Here is a 21,525-nt window from a genome sequence, read left to right as displayed (position 1 = left end):
ATATGAGATTGGAAAACCATAGCATTAATTAATGCTTTCAAACTGATGCCTTAGCAATGGATGATTGTTCACACAATAATTAACTATAAGTCTTGAAGATTTTTCTACAAAGACAATTGGTCGTCAACTCGTCATCAAAGTAAAACATGAAATGTTGAAAATGATCAAAGGATATTATGCTTTAGGAGATTGTTTACCCAATAATTGAGTTGTAAGTCTTAAAGTCTTTCCAATACAATCAAACAAGGGGCCATCATAAACATAAAAATATGAAATGTTGAAAAATGTAGTATTAAAAGCTTTAAAAATGACTACTTAGCAATAGAAAAGGATTATGCCTTCTGACTTAGTCCAAAAGCTGAAGCGCTCTCTTGTATTCCTGGATTCAAGATCTTTTGAGGGTCATATTCCCACGGAGTCTTTATTTTGGGAGTGATTCACCCCCTTCTCTTCTTTTGTACAGCTGATGTAGACCACTGTCGCCTCCAGGTGGACTTCGTTGCCTCAGTTGTGCCTTTTTTTCTTTTGTTGCATGCTTTGTATCTTTATTTCCTGTTGTTAGGTTTTGGATGTGCTTCACTTCTAGTGAGAGATCCTTAAACTTGTTTGACTTATTCCTTTGTTATTTGCTCGTATGTTAGTTTGTTGTACATGTATTCTCTTTCAATAAATTCGTGGTTTATCTACTTCATTAAAAAAAAAAAATTATGCAAAATAAAAAAATTTCTTATATCATTAATGACAATGAGCCTTTGAAAATGATAGGAGAAAATTATTCTTAAGGTGGTTGTTTATACAATAATTAACCTGGAAGTCTTTTAGTTTTTCTTAACCATCATGAAAATGAAAATGTGAAATGTGAAAACATTATTAAATTACATCCTCCGCAAATGCAAAGAAAAATACATTGGTCTTTACCTGCAACTCAGTTTTTTTTATTTTATTAGATAACTAATTTATTTGAATGAATACAATTTGTCAACATTGTCTTAAAAAACAAGCTCTTATATTAATACAGAAATTAAATCGTAAAAGTTGAATTTTCTAGGCGTTACATAACAGTCTCTTGTATATGCACATATTGAGCAAGGAACAACTAATGGAATTAATGCTTAGTAGAAGAGATCCGAGGACGTCAATGGCATCTGGTTACAAAGCTTCACCACCACCATTCACATTTCATTCCACACAACAGCAAGTCTTGTTCATATTATTATTACTCCTTGTTTTATTGATGCCCTTCATCACTGGTACTACTACTCCTACTAGTGCTGGTAATATTACAAGAGGCTGCATCGAGACGGAACGAGACGCACTCCTTGCATTCAAAGCTGAACTCAGATATAGCAAGGTTCATCCTATCTCGTCGTGGGGTGATCAAACTGATGACTGCTGCCAGTGGGCTGGTGTGCGCTGTGACAACATTTCTGGCCATGTCGTCCACCTCAACCTCCAGCGCAGGAGACCGCGACAATATTATGATTATTATCTTTTGAATCCAAAGTGCGATGAGTGGGACTTGAGTGGCACAATCAGTCAGTCTCTTATTGGCCTCCAGCACCTCACATACCTTGACCTTAGCTTGAATTGCTTCACTGGTGTTGTACCTCACGAGCTCGGCAATCTCACGAAGTTGCGATACCTCGACCTAGCTATTAATGATAGACTCAAGGTTGATGATGCTGAGTGGCTATCTGGTCTATCTGCTCTAAGATACTTGTATATGGATCATACCAACTTTTCTGGTGTGAACAACGTCATGCAATCACTCAACAAGCTTCGTCATTTGAAAAATGCTTCTCTGTTTGCATGCAGTATGAACAGCATCCCTGAATCTCTCCCACATCTCAACTTCACCTCCCTCACCTTCATGGAAATCGGATGGAACATGTTCCACAACATGAGTATTCCAGAATGGCTCTTCAGAATGCCCAAATTGCATGATCTCTACATGGAAGACAATGGGTTGACAGGCACCATCCCTTGCTCTATTAGAAATGCAACTTCTCTTCAATTACTGGACTTGTCTTGGAACAGGGGAATGTCCGGTGATATGCCAAGAGAATTTGGCGACCTCTGCAATCTCCAGTCGATCCATTTGGATGGCACTTTTATGGGGAAGCGCTTAGAGGATTTCAGAGATGCATTCTCTGGATGTATTAGGCGAAATTTGAATGTACTTTCATTTGAAATTAGCTCATTACAAGGCCCTTTGCCAGATTGGTTGGGTGAATTCAGAAATCTCAACTATCTCTCTCTTTCTTTTAATTTCCTCCACGGCTCAATCCCTGAATCCTTGGGAAGACTCTCAAGATTGCAATCTTTGTATCTTGGAGACAATGCTCTAAATGGTTCGATCCCTGAATCCTTAGGAAGACTCTCAGGATTGCAATATTTGGATCTTAGCATCAATGATTTAAATGGGCCTATCCCAGAAAGTCTCTGGCAGCTATCAAATCTAGTTGACTTGGCTCTTAGTGCCAACAACTTTAACTACTACTCTGTTATCACCGAAGCTCATTTGGCCAATCTCACCAAGCTCAAGTACCTGTCTCTTAGTGAGTTGATTTTTAATATAAGCATTGACTGGATTCCAGGGTTTCAGGCAGAGCAAATAAGCTTATCTTCTTGTCGTGTTGGACCAAAATTTCCAGTTTGGCTTGCTAACCAAGTGAATCTTGGCATTTTGGGCATGTCTTATACTGGAATCAAGGATTCAGTGCCTGATTGGTTCTGGAACATCACAAACACTTTGACTTTCTTAGATCTCAGCAACAACGAGATCAACGGAAGACTGCCTCAACGCCTGAAATTTCAAGTCGGGCAATATCCTTTGCAGTTATTCTTTGGTTCTAATCATTTGGAGGGATCTATTCCTTATTTTCCCCCTAATGTTTATTGGTTAGACTTATCCAATAACTCATTTTCAGGAATGATTCCTTCTGATTTTGGAAACTTTGGTGGAATAAGACCCCAGCTTACTTTCCTCTCTTTATCTTCAAACAACTTGACTGGCACTATTCCAAACTCTCTTTGTAATTTGGCGGATCTTGTGTTATTGGAACTCTCTGACAATCACTTGGAAGGAGTGATCCCAAATTGTTGGAACAATTTGACAGGCCTACAATACCTCATCTTGGCAAATAATTCATTAGAAGGTGAGATTCCAAATACTCTCATAAATTCCTCTCAATCTTTGCAAGTGTTGCACTTAAGCAACAATGATCTACATGGAGAGTTTCCATCTTTCTTGAAGAAGTGCACTTCCATTACCACTCTTACTCTTGACCACAACAATTTATCAGGGGAGATTCCAAGTTGGGTGGGAGAAACCATGGCTTCATTGATGATCATGACTTTGAAAAAAAATAATTTCTCAGGTAACTTGCCTTTATTACCCAATCTCACATCACTTCATTTTTTGGATCTTTCCCACAACTCATTTGTAGGGGGTATACCACAATCCTATGGCAACCTCAAGGGCATGATAAATATTAGTATACATGGTGGCGCAAGCTTTTACACTAATGCATCACAAATGGTTGTAATTAAGGTTAGTGTGTCAACAAAAGGATTAGAACTTGATTTTGGAGTCACTCTCTCATCTCTCAAATCTATAGACCTCTCCGCAAATAATCTATCAGGTCAAATCCCAAAAGAAATAATTATCCTAGCTGGATTACAAAACTTTGATTTATCATGTAATAATCTATCAGGTGAGATCCCTAGCAATATTGGCCTAATGCAATCATTAGAATCTCTTGATCTCTCAAGAAATGAGCTAATCGGGTCAATTCCTACCAGCCTCTCCACATTACATTTTCTAGGTAGCTTAAATCTGTCACATAATAACTTGTCTGGAAAAATCCCATATACCAGCCAATTGACCACTTTAAATGATCCATCTATTTATGCTGGTAATCTCAATCTTTGTGGAGCTCCTCTTAATAAGAATTGCACAAGTGATGAACCACCATCAAATACGCATGATCAGGAAAATGATGATAATGACAATCTACCTATTTGGTTTTACACTGGTTTGATGCTTGGATTTGTGGTTGGGTTTTGGATTGTGTGGGGAATACTACTATTCAAGAAAAACTGGAGACACATTTATTTCCTGTTTCTAGACCACATGTATGATATGATGTACGTAAAGATAGTAGTTACTATACACAAGATCAAGAAGGCTTTGGCTGTAAAGAAATCAAAGTAATCAGCAAAAACCTTGTTTAGTGCTAAATTATTATTGTATCACCAGCTATTAATAATACTACTCAAGCTACTGTGGATGAATTTATGAGCATCTCTCTCCTTATTTTCATTGATGTCATGAGTAGAATATCTTGTTAATTTTTTTTCTTCTTTTATAGAATGTGTACCGCTAGACATGCTTAATCTCATATGCTATACATGTAGCTTTTCATCAACTAAGCTTTCGATGCTAAAAAATCTTTTCCTTTGTTGTCAAGGCCATGTCTTTTCACTAACTCCCTCACAAGTTTCAATTTCCTAGGATTTTTTTTTGTGGTGGATAAACCACTTCATTAAATAGAACACATAATACAAAGTAGGGGAGCAAAGATACAACTAACTCACACCCTGCAGGTTGCTCATGTTGACTATCTAGTCTATTTTCTCTGAGACAACTGTTCATGGATGGTGTCAACTTTTATGCCATGATTAACATCATGAAATCACTCAACAGGCTTTACCGTTTAAAACAGGTTTCTCTCAAGATCAAGGACTCGTGAGGAAACACCTTGGCAAAATCCCTTATGTTACATTTTCTAGGAATGTTGAATTTGTCGTACAATTATTTATATGGAAAAATCCCATACATTAGCAAATTGACAACTTCTGATAATCCATCTATATGTCCTAGCAATCTTAATGTTTGTGCAACTGCTCTAGAGCTAAGCATTGCACAGTAATAGACTAACATTAGAAAGCCACGTTGACGAACACAAAAATTCAGATAATTGTGATACAACTGTTTGGTTTGCTATTGCTTTGATGTTAGGACTTGTGGTTGAGTCTTGGCCAATATTGTAGGGGTGTACTACTGTTTATCCCCAAACAAAAAAAAAAAAGGAACATAGTGATTATCCAAGGGCAATAGAGGTTTGGTTTGGATGAGATCAAGGTTGAACAGAAGCCCTGTTTTCTGCTAACGTATGGAGTATCACTAACTTAATTTGTAAATTGTAACTCAAGTCACAGCGCATGAATTCATGAATATCTATCCAACTATTTTTATTGATGTCGTGAATAAAATCTCTTTCCCTTTTGTTTCAAACATTCAACATAGTTCTAGACAAACTTGCTCTCATCCACTAGGAACTTCACTAACATCAATGGCCTCAATAGATCTCATCACTATATGCTGCATCAACAAGCCCTTGCATGAAATTTCACAAACATGAAGCTTTTCGCCAAGCTCCTAGCTTCTGATGCTATTAAAAAATAAGTATATTGATTATCAGGATAGTAGAAAGCCATTCACATATTCAAGAAGAAGACGTCAATTTAGAATTACCTCTGAAATCGGCATCCTAATCCTCACAATATTTGATAAATCAATATCAGCAATGGCTATTCCAGTTGAAAGGTGATCTGACAAGGCACAAGTTGTGAAAGAAACATGAATTATGCTGTTAGTAGTTCTAGACATGTGAAACAATAAATTTGAAAGAAAATGAGAAAATAATAATGCTCATAATGCATCAACCCAATATAAAAAATGGTTTACTGATCACAAATCATAAATGGTATCCACAATAATCTTTTTATCAACAAAGAAAGCAGCATATTGTGATGCATACTTCTGGATTGATCCCTATTAAAAAGGCTCAGGGCCTGTCCCCATATGAATAAATGATCATGTTCAGCTCTCACTTAGCCTATACTATCTAATCAACTATCTCAATATAAAAGGAAAAATGTTGTGATTTAGTTGGTCTAACTTTAAAGTTTCATTTTCCAGGGAAAGCCAAGAAATAAGAATGTCCTCAAGGCAACAAACTTAGCATGTAAGATTGTCAAGTTTCTGTCAGGATGCATTTATAATTGTATTGTGATCCGCATCCTTAAATCAGCATTGTAAAAACATATGCACACTGCACCATTAGAAGAAAAAGCTACAGAAACCCACCGGGTAGTCGAGCTGTAATTCTTCTCCATGGATCAATAATTAGAGAATCACCATAGCTTTCTCTTTTCTCATTGTGCTTTCTAGCTTGAGCAGCTGCAACTACCTACAACATGGATGCAAGAAAAAAGTCGCAAATGCCCACTTCTCTTATAGCAGAGTTTCAAAATTCTATTCTTTTTGTATTCAACTATGCCATACATCTCTATGTTACCAACAGTAACCCCCAAAAAAAAACAAAACAAAACAAAACAAAAATCTTTGTTATGCTCATTATCAATGTGAAGACTCTGTAAACCTCTCAAAGCAAAGACTGAAGGAATCATGAATAAAATGCATAGACTCCAAAATGAAAGACAACATCGTTCTTGGTGTTATACCCCTTTAAAACCTAACAGCCCTAATTAAAAGAATGATTTAATTGTCAAAGATTTTTTAATATGTTGACCACTTGTATGGACAAAATATCTGATTGAAGTATGAAAAGTAAACGTAAATAATAAAAGGAAATAACATAACACTGAGTCTCAATTGCCCGACCACGTAGAAGTGTGCCTCCCCAGTCACTCTGGTAAAAGCAGCAGGTACCAACAAAACCTTAATTTATTTACAAGAGCTCAAAGTGAGAGAATGGCCACATAGAAGAAATAAAGACAAAGAAAAAAAAAATGGTGAAGCACAGACAGACATCCATACAAGAGTTCACAATCAAAAAGACATCTATACAGAAGTTCACAATCAAAACGCTCACCTGGGCATCTTGTTGAAACCGTAACAGCTGGTATAGCTCAGGAAATCTTAAATCATAAGAGACTGTAAGATCCAAGCGCCCAACAGGACTGTCCACCACAACAATATCATGACCTGAAAAATCGACATTATGAAAGTTGCAGGCAGGAAGAATAAATTTATAATTCCATAAAATAAGTCAAATGCCAGCAGGAAGAATAAATATGTAATTACATAAAATAAATCAAAGAAAGTAAGGCATATAATTAACTAGTCTAGCAGGAGAAGACAGTATAAAGCAACACAACATTTCAAGAGAAGAATCTAAAACAAAGTTCTGATATTGGCCATAAACTGATTAAGCTTACAAGTTTTAGTAGGTTGACTAAAAACATAGGTTATCTTCAACCATAACAGACAACTTCCACAAACAGTATTTGCTTTCAGTGCTATACAATCCCTTTGTAAAACATACCATTTGAAATAAGGTTTAAATGTAAAGTTTATTAGAACCGCTTAATATTGGTATCAGCCAGAAGTGCCACAAGAGGGCGATTCAATTCCGTGATACATTGACGACTGAACAATGTCAAACTAACTCTACCATTTTATAAATAAATAAATTTAAAAAAAAAAACACCTAAACAGAGCTAGAAGTTAATGGTCCTCTGAAATTGTACAAAATAAAAAACCAGCAAATGAAATGCCGACATATCTGGTGTGGTAAAGTCACTCTCCTTGTAAACCATATTCCCAGGGACATGCACATCAAACCTTAATAAACAAAAGACATCCATTTCTAAAAGTTAATGTACCTGAAATATTTTAGGGAAGCTTGAGTCAGGAATCAAGACTAAGATGTCTTACAGATGTATCTTCCTATATAAACTTTTGACGTTCCTAGTATCATCCACCAAAACATGAGAATTATAAAGGTGTTTGTCATCTGGACCTTTCTCTTGGAAGGCTCCAAGAGAAAACCAAATATTTGATTCTCCGTCATACATACACACTATCTAGTTACATGAAAGCAAGATGATCCAGAACTTCTGTGAAGCATCAAAATCACAGTTCAATTCAGGAGAACTTCAACATAATCTACAATCTACTTTTGTCAAATATTTAATATATAAAAAATCTAATCTTAAAAACTTTAGAATGTAATATTATTCACAAAATGTAAACATCCATGTATACAACAGGATTGTATTAAACAACAAACATAACCAACAGAAGCAATCAAAGTTAAGCGATCAAAATCTGCAAACCGGAAATAGTAAAATCTAAAAAAAAAAAAATCACTTTATGTGTGAAAAAATTCACAATTTACAATCGAACAACACGCGCAATGTAATTAAAAAAAAAAACCTGGCTTTGTACTTCATATACCTTGCCAAAGAACAGTATCTCCGCATAATAGATCCATCCATAGGTTCAGCAATCTCAAGAGACTCACCATCTCGGTAACTCACAAAGGAGAAGGCCTCCGGAAAGCAAAAGCAGCTTAACACCAGCAATTGATGCTTCCTATCAAATCAAATCAAGAGTTCACGATTCCACAGCCTGAGAAAATGAAATCTAACACCAAAACCAAGCTAGAACGATACTAGAATCGAGAAACAGCGATGGATCGATGGGGAGACGGAAAGAAGAGAAAAACCTTGAAGAGACGAGAGCAGGTGTTGAAGTTGGCTTCGATATCGTTGGTGGAGGTCATCTGAACGGCTCCCACACGGATGGAGCTCTGCCGCCATTGAGCACTTGAAGGCCCTGGAACGATGAATGGGATTTCGCTCGAAGGGACAAGGCCATTGAAGGAGTTCGCTGAGCTCTCTCTCTCATCAGCGAGAGAGGGAGTTGCGGTCTGGTGTTCCTAAGGTACTCTATAATGGCCGCCTGTTCCTGCAGCTCAGATCACATGATAAATGAATAGAGTTTCGCCGCGTGGAAGATAGTGGTTAACTAATTCGATAAGTCAGCACAGCTTACCGCATTTCTACAAGATGTAAAATAATAATAATATACCTTATAATATACCTTGATTAACTTTATTAAAATATTTATTATATAAATATAATTTATCAAATTGGTCTCATCTTAGTTCAGTCCAACTCTATTTTTCTAAATGTACCATAAGTCCATCACTAAAAGGAAATATTGGTTGAGGATTTTTTTCCTTGATAAAAATGGATAAATCATAATTTATTGAAAAGAATAAAAAAAAATTGAGGAAAAAACATAAAACAAAATGGGCAAGCAACAACATCCGCAAGAAGTGGAAAGACAAAAGCAACAACATGAAAATGACAAAGTAAAGAAACATGGCGAGGAACTAGAATGAAAACAGAAATATAAATAGAAACAATTATAGTCAACTTGCTACGTCAAGAGGATCTGGGAGAGGCTGGTCTATGCAAGGGTAAACGATGCTAAAGTTGAGACTTCTCTTGAACGTCGGAATAGACTTCTCAGTAATGCTGTCAGGAGCTGCATATATCCAAATAATAAGCATATGGAATGCTTTGATTACAAAAAATTGTATTATAAAATTATGTTTTATTATTTTATTTAAGTTTTATTTATTTATTTTATTTTGTTGGGTATACCAACACCCTCTTAGTTTTATGGTTTTAGCAAAATTAGAAAAATCATTTTCATCGTAATAGCTAAATAGATTCACAAAAGAAGTTAATTATCAAGTTCCTTAGATCTCCTCTTTCCCTAAAGGATTTTTGGGGAACCTAGCTCTGGGGTCTCTACTCCACGAGCAAAATTCCCTGGGACATGGTTTCTAGAGCTATCATCTACCATATTTGGTTGGGGAGAAAGAGCACTTATTCAATTTTAAGACACTTTCAAAGTCCACAATTATTCTAAAAAAACAGTCATTTGTTTCTTTTTTTTAAAAGTTTGCAACTCCTGAAATCAAAAGGAAAAAACTGAATACTTCTCCCGTTGTTATAAAGATAAGTTTTTAGTTTCCAATGCCTCTACGTAAGATGAGTACGACCCTGATAACTAAGTTTTTAATCTAATGGTCGGCTAAATGTGTTTGAGCTTGTCCTTATCACTTGGGAGAAGATGATCTTTTCTACACACAGAGGCCTCTTTTCTCTCCTATTTTGTTTCAGTTGGTTGTATCCACTCCGAGTGAACTCCTAATTTGAACTTGTTTTCTTTTTCTTTCTGTTTTTTATTCCTCCCAATTTTTTTTTTTTTTGGTTAGTTTCATATAATATGGTTTTTGTCTCTAATAAATTTGTTGTTTATCAGAAAAAAGCAAAAACAAATAAACAAAATAAAGCAAAACTAGTTAATTAGACCTGTTAAAAGTCTAAGGAGTTAAAGCTTGTGGAGATTTGGTATTGACTAGTCCACCTATTATGTTCGCCGTCAATGCCATTCTTAATTTGCTTGACTTTGGCATAAATTCATCAAGGTTCCTATTACCAATGATTAATAACTCATATGACTGATAAATTTCTTATATGAATGTTAGATTTTAGATTTATATTAATGGCATTACTAAATAGTTGGCCTATAATAATTCAAATGAAGGCTAATATACTAAAATCTCAAAGTTATTAATGTGACTCTACTAGGGCCTATTATTATTTTTTTTATTATTCCAATAATGAAAGCTGAAAAAAAAAATATTGCAAAATAACTAATATAATAAATATAAAATTATTTAGGTCCGCCACATAAACTCTAGTAATTTCATATTCATTCAGTAAAAACAAAAGGCTCACAAAAATATTGGAATGGTATAGGAATGAGTTAAAAGTTACTAGAAAAATAGGCAGATTTAACCTTCTTTTTCTTCGTTATTACTTAATTAATTTAATTCCATGTCAATACTAAAAGATAGTTATCCACCGCATCTTACAGCCTCCATCTTTTATCTAGTAATAAATTATCATATTCTTATATATTTTACTATTGTAGTGATTATGTTTTAGCCATTTTATTGAATAAAATACCTGAGTTATTTCATATGATTGTAGTTGATAATTAATCCAATTTACATTTAAATGTTTTTCTCAGCATTAATATCATCATGACTTGGTTGGCACAGTGCAATGGCGGTGTTGACTTATTACAGATTAAGTTTTTTTTAAAAAAATGGATAAACTATTTTAATTAAAAAAAATTACTGCTAAAGATTAAGTTGACTGTTAATATCATTTATTATGCATTTAGTTTTATTTTTATTTTTTTTTATTTTTTTCAAAATGAAAAGTTTACATTAGATTAATTTATAGATTTGTGGTATACAAAGTTGCATGTATTTGATAACGGCAATTTTTATATCTTAAATTTAGTTTAATAAAAAAATTGGTAAATTGGTGAATAAGAAAGAGATTAAGGTTGATTAGTAGTATTTCTCCGTATTGGATTATTAAAAAATAGTATGCAAATTTATAATAATATTAATGCATATGATTGATAAGGATAAGGATTTAACTTAACTAACTTAATTAATTAAAATATTTATTATATGAATATGATTTATCAAATTGACCTCATAAGTCGTAATAGTCTTGAATTTTTTTTTTTTTAATAATAAAGACCAATCGAAAATGACAGCATTAAGTGCTCTGAAAATGATGCCGTAGTGATAAAAGCAAATTATTCATAAAGAAAATTGCTTGCTAGTTTCTGAGATTTTTTCCCCATAAGATTTTGGATTTTGGATTTTTTGTTTAGCTATACAATTTTTTTTTTTTATTATATGAAGTGGACTATGCAATTTCTCTTTTTGTTTTTTAAATCCAGCTATTTTTTTAATAATAGAAGACAAACGTTTTTTTTATGAATATAAACAGTACTTAACAATATTGAATCCCAGATGTACAGTATAAAATAATATAAGAATCCCGAAAGAACAGTGTATAAACAGTATGTGGAACAGTATTGCCGTCGGAGGGATTTGAACACATAACCTCCCTTTTATATTTTGGTGTCATACAATTGGGCTATCTAATGATTAACTAATTTGTGAAGCCTTACTAGTATTTAACTGGTTGCTTTTAACCAAGATCTTATATTTACTACTTTATTTTTGGTGATAAATCTGGAGAGGTCCTAGTCATGAAATTTTCAATTTGTTTTCATATACCAACACTTCCTGTTTTAGAATCATCAGATAAAATCTCCTTGGTCCTAATAGGTAAATCTAGATTCACAAAGCAGTTAATTAGGCTAGTTAAAAAGTTTAGTGAGTACTAACTTGACCGAGTCTTGGATTGGCATTGGTTAGTCTATGCTTCAGGTAAAACATCAGTGTCATTTTTAATCAGCTGGGCTCAACTTTGACAAGGCAATGTTGGTGGTTGGTTTTTTTAATTATGGTTCTTTTAAGTTGGACCAACGTCTAACTCTTTTCTGATTCTTTATAATTATCAAATTATATCCACAGAAAATGCAAAGAACAATAAATGTGACTACGTACACCTATAACTCCACCTTTGATTTTGTCAAATATAATTAATTTATTCAGATGAATATTAAAAAAAAAAAACTTTTTATTTCCATACAAAAACAAAATTAAGTTTGAATTTTCTAACCCTTACTTATCAGTCCCTTACATGCATATAAATAGAGTAACAGACAATGGAGTGTTGAGCAGAAGATATCTGAGATCATGGCTTCTGCTGGTTACAAAGCTTCACCACCATTCATATTTCTTTCCACACAACCACAAGTCTTGTTATTATTATGTCTTGCTTTGATGATGCACTTAACCACTAGTGCTACTGCTACTAGCAATGGTAATACTAAGAGAGGTTGCATCAAAGAAGAACGAGAAGCCCTGCTCGCATTCAAAGCCGAAATCTCATATCACAAGGATCATCCGATCTCATCGTGGGGCGATCAAAATGACAACTGCTGCCACTGGGCCGGCGTGCACTGCAACAACATTTCTGGCCATGTCTTCCATCTCAACCTCCAAAGCAATAATGGTCCACCACCCCCTTATTATACTTGTGATGTTGGGTGCAATGAGTGGGGCTTGAGTGGCAACATCAGTGAATCTCTTATTAGCCTTCAGCACCTCACATACCTTAATCTCGGGTCCAATTGCTTCCTCAACTTCTCCATCCCAAAGTTGTTGGGTTCTTTTGAGAATCTTGTTCATCTTGATCTCAGCTACTCGTGCTTCACCGGTGTCATACCTCATGAGCTCGGTAATCTCACTAGGTTGCATTACCTCAACCTAGCAACTAATGGAGTTAGTTACAAGGTTGATGATGCTGAGTGGCTATCTGGTCTATCTTCTTTGAGATACTTGTATATGGATGGTGCCAACATTTCTGGTGTGAACAATGTCATGCAATCACTCAACAAGCTTCGTCATTTAAAACTGGTTTCTTTGTCTAATTGCAGTATGAACAGCATCCCTGAGTCTCTCAGGGATCTCAACTTCGCCTCCCTCACCTTCATGGATATCGGATCCAACATGTTCGACAACATTAATATCCCAGAATGGTTCTTTAGAATACCTAACCTGCGTGAGCTCCACATGAAAGAATGCGGGTTAACAGGCACGATCCCTTCCTCTGTTAGAAATGCATCTTCTCTTCAATTTCTAGACTTGTCCTACAATGGAGGAATTTCTGGTGATATGCCGAGAGGATTTGGCGACCTCTGCAATCTTCAATCACTCTACTTAGATGGCACTTTTATGGGAAAGAGCTTGGATGATTTCAAAGATGCATTTTCTGGATGCATTAATCAAAATTTGAATGTACTTTCATTTGGATTTAGCTCGTTGCAAGGTCCTTTGACGGATTGGTTGGGTGAATTCAGAAATCTCACCATTCTTGATCTTTCCTCTAATTACTTCTACAGCTCCATTCCTACATCTATTGGGAGGCTGTCACGGCTACAAGAATTGTGGCTTTATAGGAGTGCACTAAATGGCTCCATTCCTGAATCTCTGGGAAGACTCTCAGGTTTGCAAATGTTGGAACTAGCAGACAATAATTTAAACGGCTCCATTCCTGCATCCTTGGGAAGACTCTCAGGTTTGACATTTTTGATTCTTTATAGCAATGCACTAACTGATCCTATACCTGAGAGTCTCTTTCAACTATCGAATCTAGTTGAGTTGGATCTTAGTGACAACAACTTCAACTACTCCTTTATTATCACTGAAGCTCATTTGGCAAATCTCACCAGTCTCATGTTCTTAACACTTAATCATTTGGTTCTCAATATAAGCACAGATACAATTCCAGGGTTTCAGCCTTCCCAAATAGACTTATCTTATTGTCACGTTGGACCAAAATTTCCAGTTTGGCTCGCCAACCAAGTGAATCTTGACTCTTTGGACATATCTAATGCTAGAATCAAGGATTCAATGCCTGATTGGTTTTGGAACATCACAAATAATTTGACTTTCTTAGATCTCAGCAATAATGAGATCAGTGGAAGATTGCCTCAACGCTTGAAATTTCAAACCGAAGAAGACGATTCAGAAATATTCCTTCGTTCCAACCGTTTTGAGGGATCTGTTCCTTATTTTCCTCATAACATCTATGCATTGGACTTATCCAATAACTCACTTTCAGGAATCATTCCTCATGATCTTGCATACTTTGGAGGAATACGGCCTCAACTCAATTCCTTCTCTTTATCTTCAAACAACTTGACTGGTAATATTCCTAACTCTCTTTGTAATTTGGTGGACCTTGTGTTATTAGATCTCTCCAGCAACCACTTGGAAGGAGCGATCCCAAATTGTTGGAACAATTTGACAAGCTTAAAATTCCTCATCTTGGCAAACAATTCATTGGTTGGTGACATTCCATATTCCTTTACAAGTTCGTCGCAATCTTTACAAGTATTGCACTTAAGCAACAACCAACTACAAGGAGAGTTTCCATCATTCCTCAAGAATTGCACTTCCATTACCACTCTAGCTCTTGACCACAACAATTTATCTGGCAACTTTCCTAGTTGGGTGGGAGAAACCATGACTTCATTGATGATCCTGACCTTGAAAGCAAATAATTTCTCAGGTAATTTGCCTTTGTTATTCAATCTCACGTCACTTCACTTCTTGGATCTTTCCCACAACTCATTTATAGGGGGCATACCACAATCGTATGGCAACTTCACGGGCATGATAAATATTAGTATGAATGGTGGAGCAAAGTTTTCCACTATATGGGAAGTGCTCGTAATTTCAATTACTGTGTCAACAAAAGGATTAGAACTCCAATTTGGAGTCACTCTTTCATCTATCAGATTTATAGACCTTTCTAAAAATAATCTATCCGGCCAAATTCCTGAAGGAATTGTTAACTTAGTTGGATTGCAAAATTTGGATTTATCATGTAATAATTTGTCAGGTGTGATCCCCAGTAATATTGGTCGAATGCAATCATTGGAATCTCTTGATCTCTCAAGAAATGAGCTCGTCGGGTTAATTCCTTCTAGCCTCTCTACATTACATTTCCTAGAAAGCCTAAACCTATCACACAATAACTTGTTTGGAAAAATCCCATATACTAGTCAATTGACCACTTTCAATGATCCATCTATTTATGATGGTAATCTCAATCTTTGTGGAGCTCCTTTGGATAAGAATTGCACAAATGATGAACCAACATCAAATAGCCAAGCTGATGATCAAGAAAATGATGATGATAATGACAATCCACCTCTTTGGTTTGGCATTGGTTTGATGTCAGGATTTGTGGTTGGATTTTGGATAGTTTGGGGATTACTACTATTCAAAAAAGAATGGAGGCATGTTTATTTTAGGTTTTTAGACCGCATGTATGCATGATGTATGTAAAAAATATAGTTATTGTACCCAAGATCAAGAGGACTTTTCGTTGTGGTGAGATCAATATAATAAAGAAAAGCCATGTTTGCTACTAAATTATTATTGTATTACTAGCTTTATATAACGCTAGTCAAACTACTATGCATGAATTTGTTTCTCTATTTATTTTAAATAACTCCACATAAAATTTTGTTATTTTGTCTTTTATACATGCATAGTACTAGATATGCCGAATCTCATGTGCTACATACTTAACAAATAGATGACAAGCATCTCCATTTAAAGATATCAAAAGGATATGCATGTGCGAAGATAAACCAATAAATTGGCTTAATGAATATAAGGCTAGTTAAAAAATGGAGTAATGAAAGCCTACCATGTGCCCCCAACATAATATATCATAAACCATAACCTCACAATGGTAAATCCTAGTAAATCTCCCTTACCATGCAACCCTAGAGTTGTGGAGAATATAGCTCTTCCCATAAAAAGCCCACACTAAGATCTAGTAAATAATACCTAATCCTAGTGAATAATGAGTGAACAACAATCTACAATGCCACATATGTGGAATTACAAACCCGCATCTGTCCCCTTCACTGTCAAAGTGAGAAAGTGCAGTGGTTCTCTACACACTTAGCTTTTCACTAACTCTCAAGCTTTTGTAACACATCCAATGGCTCCATCTCACAATTGGCTTCATTTGGGGTCTTGTGCGTGTTTGTCATGAAACAAAGACTTTAATTTTGCAATCTTGTCATCAACATGGTTATTAATTGGTTAATTGCTCCAAAGAAGACTGACTTTAGGGTCATGTTATTAATGTGGTTTTTTGATTTTGGAGTCTTCTCATAAGCGTGGTCCTTAAATAGTTGATTGCCGCAACAAGACTTTAGATGAAGACTTTGACTGAGTAGGATTTTTTTAACTCATGCCAATATTGATATGGCTCAATGATAAAATACGACAATCTCATCCGGAAGATTGGGTGTTTACATCCTACCTTATAGATGGTGAATAGTATAAATATTGTGACTTATCCACTTGTCAAAAAACAAAAAAAAAGTTACTCCCACTAATCCTATTTATATGTCCGCTTCAACAAATTTACGCGCACTAATAAAGTCGATTAAAAGTAATTAAGTCTTAAATTTATAAAAAATATATCACCTTTCTAAAATTACCTTTATTTAAAAATCCATAAAAATTTCATTAATTTCTCTCTATTTTAATTATATCTTCTATTCCCTATTTTAAGATATTTAACATTTTTTTTAAAAAAATATTGGAAAGTGTAAAAATGCATTAAAGATAAAGAGTAAAATTAATATATATATATATATATATATATATATATATATATATATATAATGCTTTATAAATTTTTTAAATGAATATATTTAAAAAAAAAAACTTAGATGTTAGGATTTTAATCGAATGAATGGATATATTAAAAATATTTAATCCATCTATTTGCCCTGCCTATCTTAATGTCTGCCCAACTCCTCTAGTTAAGAATTGCACAGGTAATAGACCAAAATTAGATGGCCAAGTTGATGATCAAGAAAACGAGTATAATAGTGATACAATTGTTTGGCTTGCCATTGTTTTGATGTTAGGATTTGTGGTTTGAGTTTTGGACAGTATGGGGGGCATACTAGTATTAAGAAAGAATGGAAACATAGTGACTATCCAAGAGCAAGAGTGGTTTGGTCTGGATGAGATCAAGTTTACTGCTAATTAGTGGAGTATCACTAGCTTAATTTGTAACTCAAGTCACAAGCGCATGAATTTATGAGTATCTATCTAATTATTTTTATTGATGTCGTAAATAAAATCTCTTTCTCTTTTGTTTCAAGCATTCAACATAGTTCTAGACATACTTGCTCGCACCTACTAGGAACTTAATTAACATCAATGGCATCAACAGATCTCATCACTATATGCTGCATCAACAAGCCCTTGCATGGAATTTCACAAACATGAAGTTTTTCACCAAGTGCCTAGCTTCTGATGCTATTAAAAAAACAAGTATATTGATTATCAGGGCAATGGAAAGCCATTCACATGTTCAAGAAGATGTCAATTTAGAATTACCTCTGAAATCGGCATCCTAGTCCTCACAGAGTCAATATTTGATAAATCAATATCAACGATGGCTATTCCAGTAGAAAGACGATCTGACAAGGCAAAAGAAGTGAAAGAAACATGAATTATGCTGTTGGTAGTTCTAGACTTGGGAAACAATAAATGTGAAAGACAACAAGAAAAAAAAACAATGCACATGATAAATCAATGCAAGACAAAAAAAGGTTACTGATCACAAATTATAAATGGCATCCAAAATAATCTTCAATCAACAAAGAAAGCAGCATACTGTGAAGTGCATGCCTTTGGATTGATCCCTATTTAGAAGGCTCGCGACCTGCCTTCATTTGAATAAATGCTCAGGGACAGCTCTCACTTTACTATCTAATCCACTATCTCAAAAGGAAAGGAAAAATGTTGTAATTTGATTGGTCTAACTTTAAATTTTCATCTTCCAGGGAAAGCAAGAAATAAGAATTTGTCCTCAAGGCAACAAACTTAGAATGTAACATTGTCAAGTTTCTTTCAGGATGCATTTATAATTGTATTGTGATCCACATCCTTAAATCAGCATTGTGAAAACATATGCACACTACACCACTAGAAGAAATGGATACATAAACTCACCAGTTAGTCGAGCTATAATTCTTCCCCATGGATCAATAATTAGAGAATCACCATAGCTTTCTCTTTTCTCATTGTGCTTTCCGGCTTGAGCAGCTGCAACCTACAGCATAGATGCAGGAAAAAAAGTTACAAATGGCCACTTTTAAATCCTAACAAATAAGTCCTCATCAAAACATCTGATTGAAATATGAAAAGTAGAAGTAAATAAGGAAAGGAAAATACATAGCATTGAGTCTCAATTGCCCGAGCATGTAGAAGAATCTCCCAATGTGCCTCCCCAGTCACTCTAGTAAAAGCAGCATTTACCAACAAAACCTTAATTTATTTACAAAAGCTCAAAGTTAGAGACTAACCACATGGACAAAATATGAGTTCCAAAAAGAAAATAAATGTAAGCAATGGACAGATATCCATACAAGAGTTCACAATCAAAACAGACATCTATATGGGAGTTCACTGTTAAAATATACACGTGGGCATCATGTTGAAACCGTAACAGCTGATATAGCTCAGGAAATCTTAAATCATAACAGACTGTAAGACCCAAGCGTCCGCAGGACTCTCCTCTACAACAATATCATGACCTGAAAAATCAAATATTATGAAGGTTACAGCCAGGACGAATAGATTTATAATTCCATAAAATAAATCAAAGAAAATAAGGCATAGAATTAAGTAGTCTGGCAGGAAAAGACGGTAGAAAGTAACATGAAATTTCAAGAGAAGAATCTGAAATGAAGTTCTGATATTGGCCATAAACTGACTAAGTTTATAGATTTCAGTTTATTGACTGAAAATGTAGGCCATCTTCAACCATAACAGACGACATCCACAAACAGTAATTGCTTTGGGTGCTGTATGATCCTTTTGTAAAACATACCATTTTAAACAATATTTAAATTTAAAGTTTATTAGAACTGCTTTATATTGGTATCAGCCAGAAGTGCAATTCCATGATACATTGACAAATGAACAATGTCAAACCATACACTACCATTTTATAAATAAAAAAATTTAAAAAAAAAAAAAAAACACCTAAACAGAGCTAGAAGAAACCCAGTGAAGTTGATGGTCCTCTGAAATTGTAAATAATAAGAAAAAAACAGCAAATGAAATGCTGCCATACCTGATGTGGTAAAATTACTCTCCTTGTAAACCATATTCTCAGGGACATCCACATCAAACCTTAATAAACAAAAAGGAAAATCCATTTATAAAAGTTAATTCACCTCAAATAAGTTAGCGTAGCTTGAGTCAGGAGTCAAGACTTAAATGCCCTACAAATGTATCTTCCTATATGAGCTTTTGATGCTCCCGGTACCATCCACCAAAACATGAGTATTATAAAGGTGTTTGTAATCTGGACCTTTCTCTTGGAAACCTCCGAGTGATAACCAAATATTTGATTCTCTGTCATATATACATATCCGGATACATGTAAGAAAGATGAACCAGAGCTTCTGTGAAGCATCAAAATCATAGTTCACGAGAACTTCAACATAATCTACAATCTAATTTTGTTTGATATTTAATAACACAAAAAATAATAATAATAAATAAATAAATTTCAAAAGCTTTAGAATGTAGTACTATTTACAAAGTCTGAACATTCATGTATAAAACTGAATTATATTAAACATAACCATCAGAAGAATTCCAATATTACTTTCCAATCAAAAGTTGAGGGATCAAAATCTGCAAACGAGAGATAGTACCATATAAAAAAAAAATATCACTTTGTGTGAAAAAATTCACAATTTACGGTCGAACAACACGCGCATTGTTATTGAATCAAAAAGCATGGCTTTCTACTTCAAATACCTTGCCAGAGAACAATATGTCTGCATAATAGGAAAACCAAATCAAATCAAGTGTTCACAATTCCACAGCCTAAGACAATAAAATCTAACACGAAAACCAAGCTAAAACAATACTAGAATCGAGAAACAGCAATGGATCGATGGGAAGATGGAAAGTAGAGGAAAACCTTAAAGAGAAGAGAGCAGGTGTTGAAGTTGGCTTTCGATATCGTTAGTGGAGGTCATCTGAACAGATCCCACACGGATCGAGCTCTGCCGCCATGGAGCACTTGAAGGCGCTGGAACGATGAATGGGGTTTCGCGCGAGGAACAAGGCCATTGAAGGAGTTCCCCGAACTCGATCAGCGACAGCGAGAGAGATGGAGCTCTGGTCTGGTGTTCCTGAGGTACTATCTACTGGTGGAGTTTTGTTTGCATCTTTTTCCATACGAATCAAGTAGTGTTCCGCCACGTGGGAGATAGTGGTTTACTAATTTGAGAAGACAGCACAACTTACCCACATCTTTACAAAATATAATGTAAATATTCTAATTAAAAAAAAAATTCGTATAGTTTAATATAATTTTGATATTAATTTTATTATCAAATACTATATTACTACATGAATGATACGCATAATGTTTAATTAACCACTTATATGATTTTGAAGGTGCAGTGAGATCAAACATCCAGAAAAAAAAAACATATTAAAAAGGTTTTAGTACGAATTATGAATTATGAATGAATATTTGTAGAATTTACATTGTTAATTCATTAGATGAAGCGGAGGAACAAGTGTCTTCTTTAATATCTTCTTCTTCATCATCTTCATGGTCACCTTCATCAATGTTGTTAATTTTCGAGAATGCATGGTTATGGATCATAAGGAGGACAAATGCTGAGGAGGAGAAGCAGTGCGCACTAAGATTTGATTTTGACAGTTCATTTCAAGGAGCTATATATGCTTATTGTAAAACCGTTGACTTCGCAGAGATTGACAGTCTTGCAACTCTATGTTTTAACAAGAGTTTTGGGCCATAATTCGGTAAATGTTCAATCAAAACTCAACTTGAATATCACAGTACTACTACAACAAAGTGTTGGTTTTATCATATTTTGTTTTCTTTTATTCAAGCAAACACTCAATCTAAGTTCATTGCATGCATCAACCACTGCCAAGTTAAAAAGCATGGAGTCTAATCCAATTTACCAAAAGCAGCCAATAATGCCAAAATCTAGGTAGACTTCAATAGAAATAATTTAACCAGAAAACTATCGTCAGAGGAGCGTATCAAAAGCTTGATGCTTGTGCTAATCAGTCTCACAGAGAC

At 34.7% G+C, this 21,525-nt stretch overlaps 3 protein-coding genes and 1 pseudogene across 4 annotated transcripts; 2 read left to right on the top strand and 2 right to left on the bottom strand.

The window, feature by feature from the left end:
* Positions 1-1,138: 1,138 nt before the first annotated feature.
* Positions 1,139-4,216, top strand: LOC120273299 (receptor-like protein EIX2). Its single transcript, XM_039279922.1, has 2 exons — positions 1,139-3,158; positions 3,717-4,216. The coding sequence occupies exons 1-2, from the start codon at positions 1,139-1,141 to the stop codon at positions 4,214-4,216; spliced, it is 2,520 nt and encodes an 839-aa protein (XP_039135856.1).
* A 1,015-nt stretch (positions 4,217-5,231) lies between these two features.
* LOC120273042 (deaminated glutathione amidase, chloroplastic/cytosolic-like) lies at positions 5,232-8,723 on the bottom strand. 2 transcript variants are annotated; one of them, XM_039279678.1, is made up of 7 exons: positions 8,541-8,723; positions 8,270-8,407; positions 6,903-7,015; positions 6,692-6,748; positions 6,155-6,257; positions 5,540-5,616; positions 5,232-5,456 (listed from the first exon to the last, which is right to left on the bottom strand). In XM_039279678.1, the coding sequence occupies exons 2-7, from the start codon at positions 8,337-8,339 to the stop codon at positions 5,415-5,417; spliced, it is 462 nt and encodes a 153-aa protein (XP_039135612.1). In that variant the 5' UTR covers positions 8,340-8,407; positions 8,541-8,723; the 3' UTR covers positions 5,232-5,414. The 2 variants fall into 2 exon arrangements, with proteins under 2 accessions (XP_039135612.1, XP_039135613.1); XM_039279679.1 differs by lacking the exon at positions 6,692-6,748.
* A 3,804-nt stretch (positions 8,724-12,527) lies between these two features.
* LOC120273298 (receptor-like protein EIX1) lies at positions 12,528-15,680 on the top strand. The gene has a single exon (XM_039279921.1). It carries the CDS (start codon positions 12,528-12,530, stop codon positions 15,678-15,680), a length of 3,153 nt encoding a protein of 1,050 aa, XP_039135855.1.
* Positions 15,681-17,109: 1,429 nt separating this feature from the next.
* On the bottom strand, positions 17,110-20,477 carry LOC120273297 (annotated as a pseudogene).
* Between the last annotated feature and the right edge of the window lie 1,048 nt (positions 20,478-21,525).

Source organism: Dioscorea cayenensis, chromosome 12 (assembly GCF_009730915.1).
Source record: "Dioscorea cayenensis subsp. rotundata cultivar TDr96_F1 chromosome 12, TDr96_F1_v2_PseudoChromosome.rev07_lg8_w22 25.fasta, whole genome shotgun sequence".
In the NCBI taxonomy this organism is placed as follows: Eukaryota; Viridiplantae; Streptophyta; class Magnoliopsida; order Dioscoreales; family Dioscoreaceae; genus Dioscorea; species Dioscorea cayenensis.
Note: the sequence above shows the minus strand (reverse complement) of the source record. Positions and strands in the feature narration are given on the sequence as shown.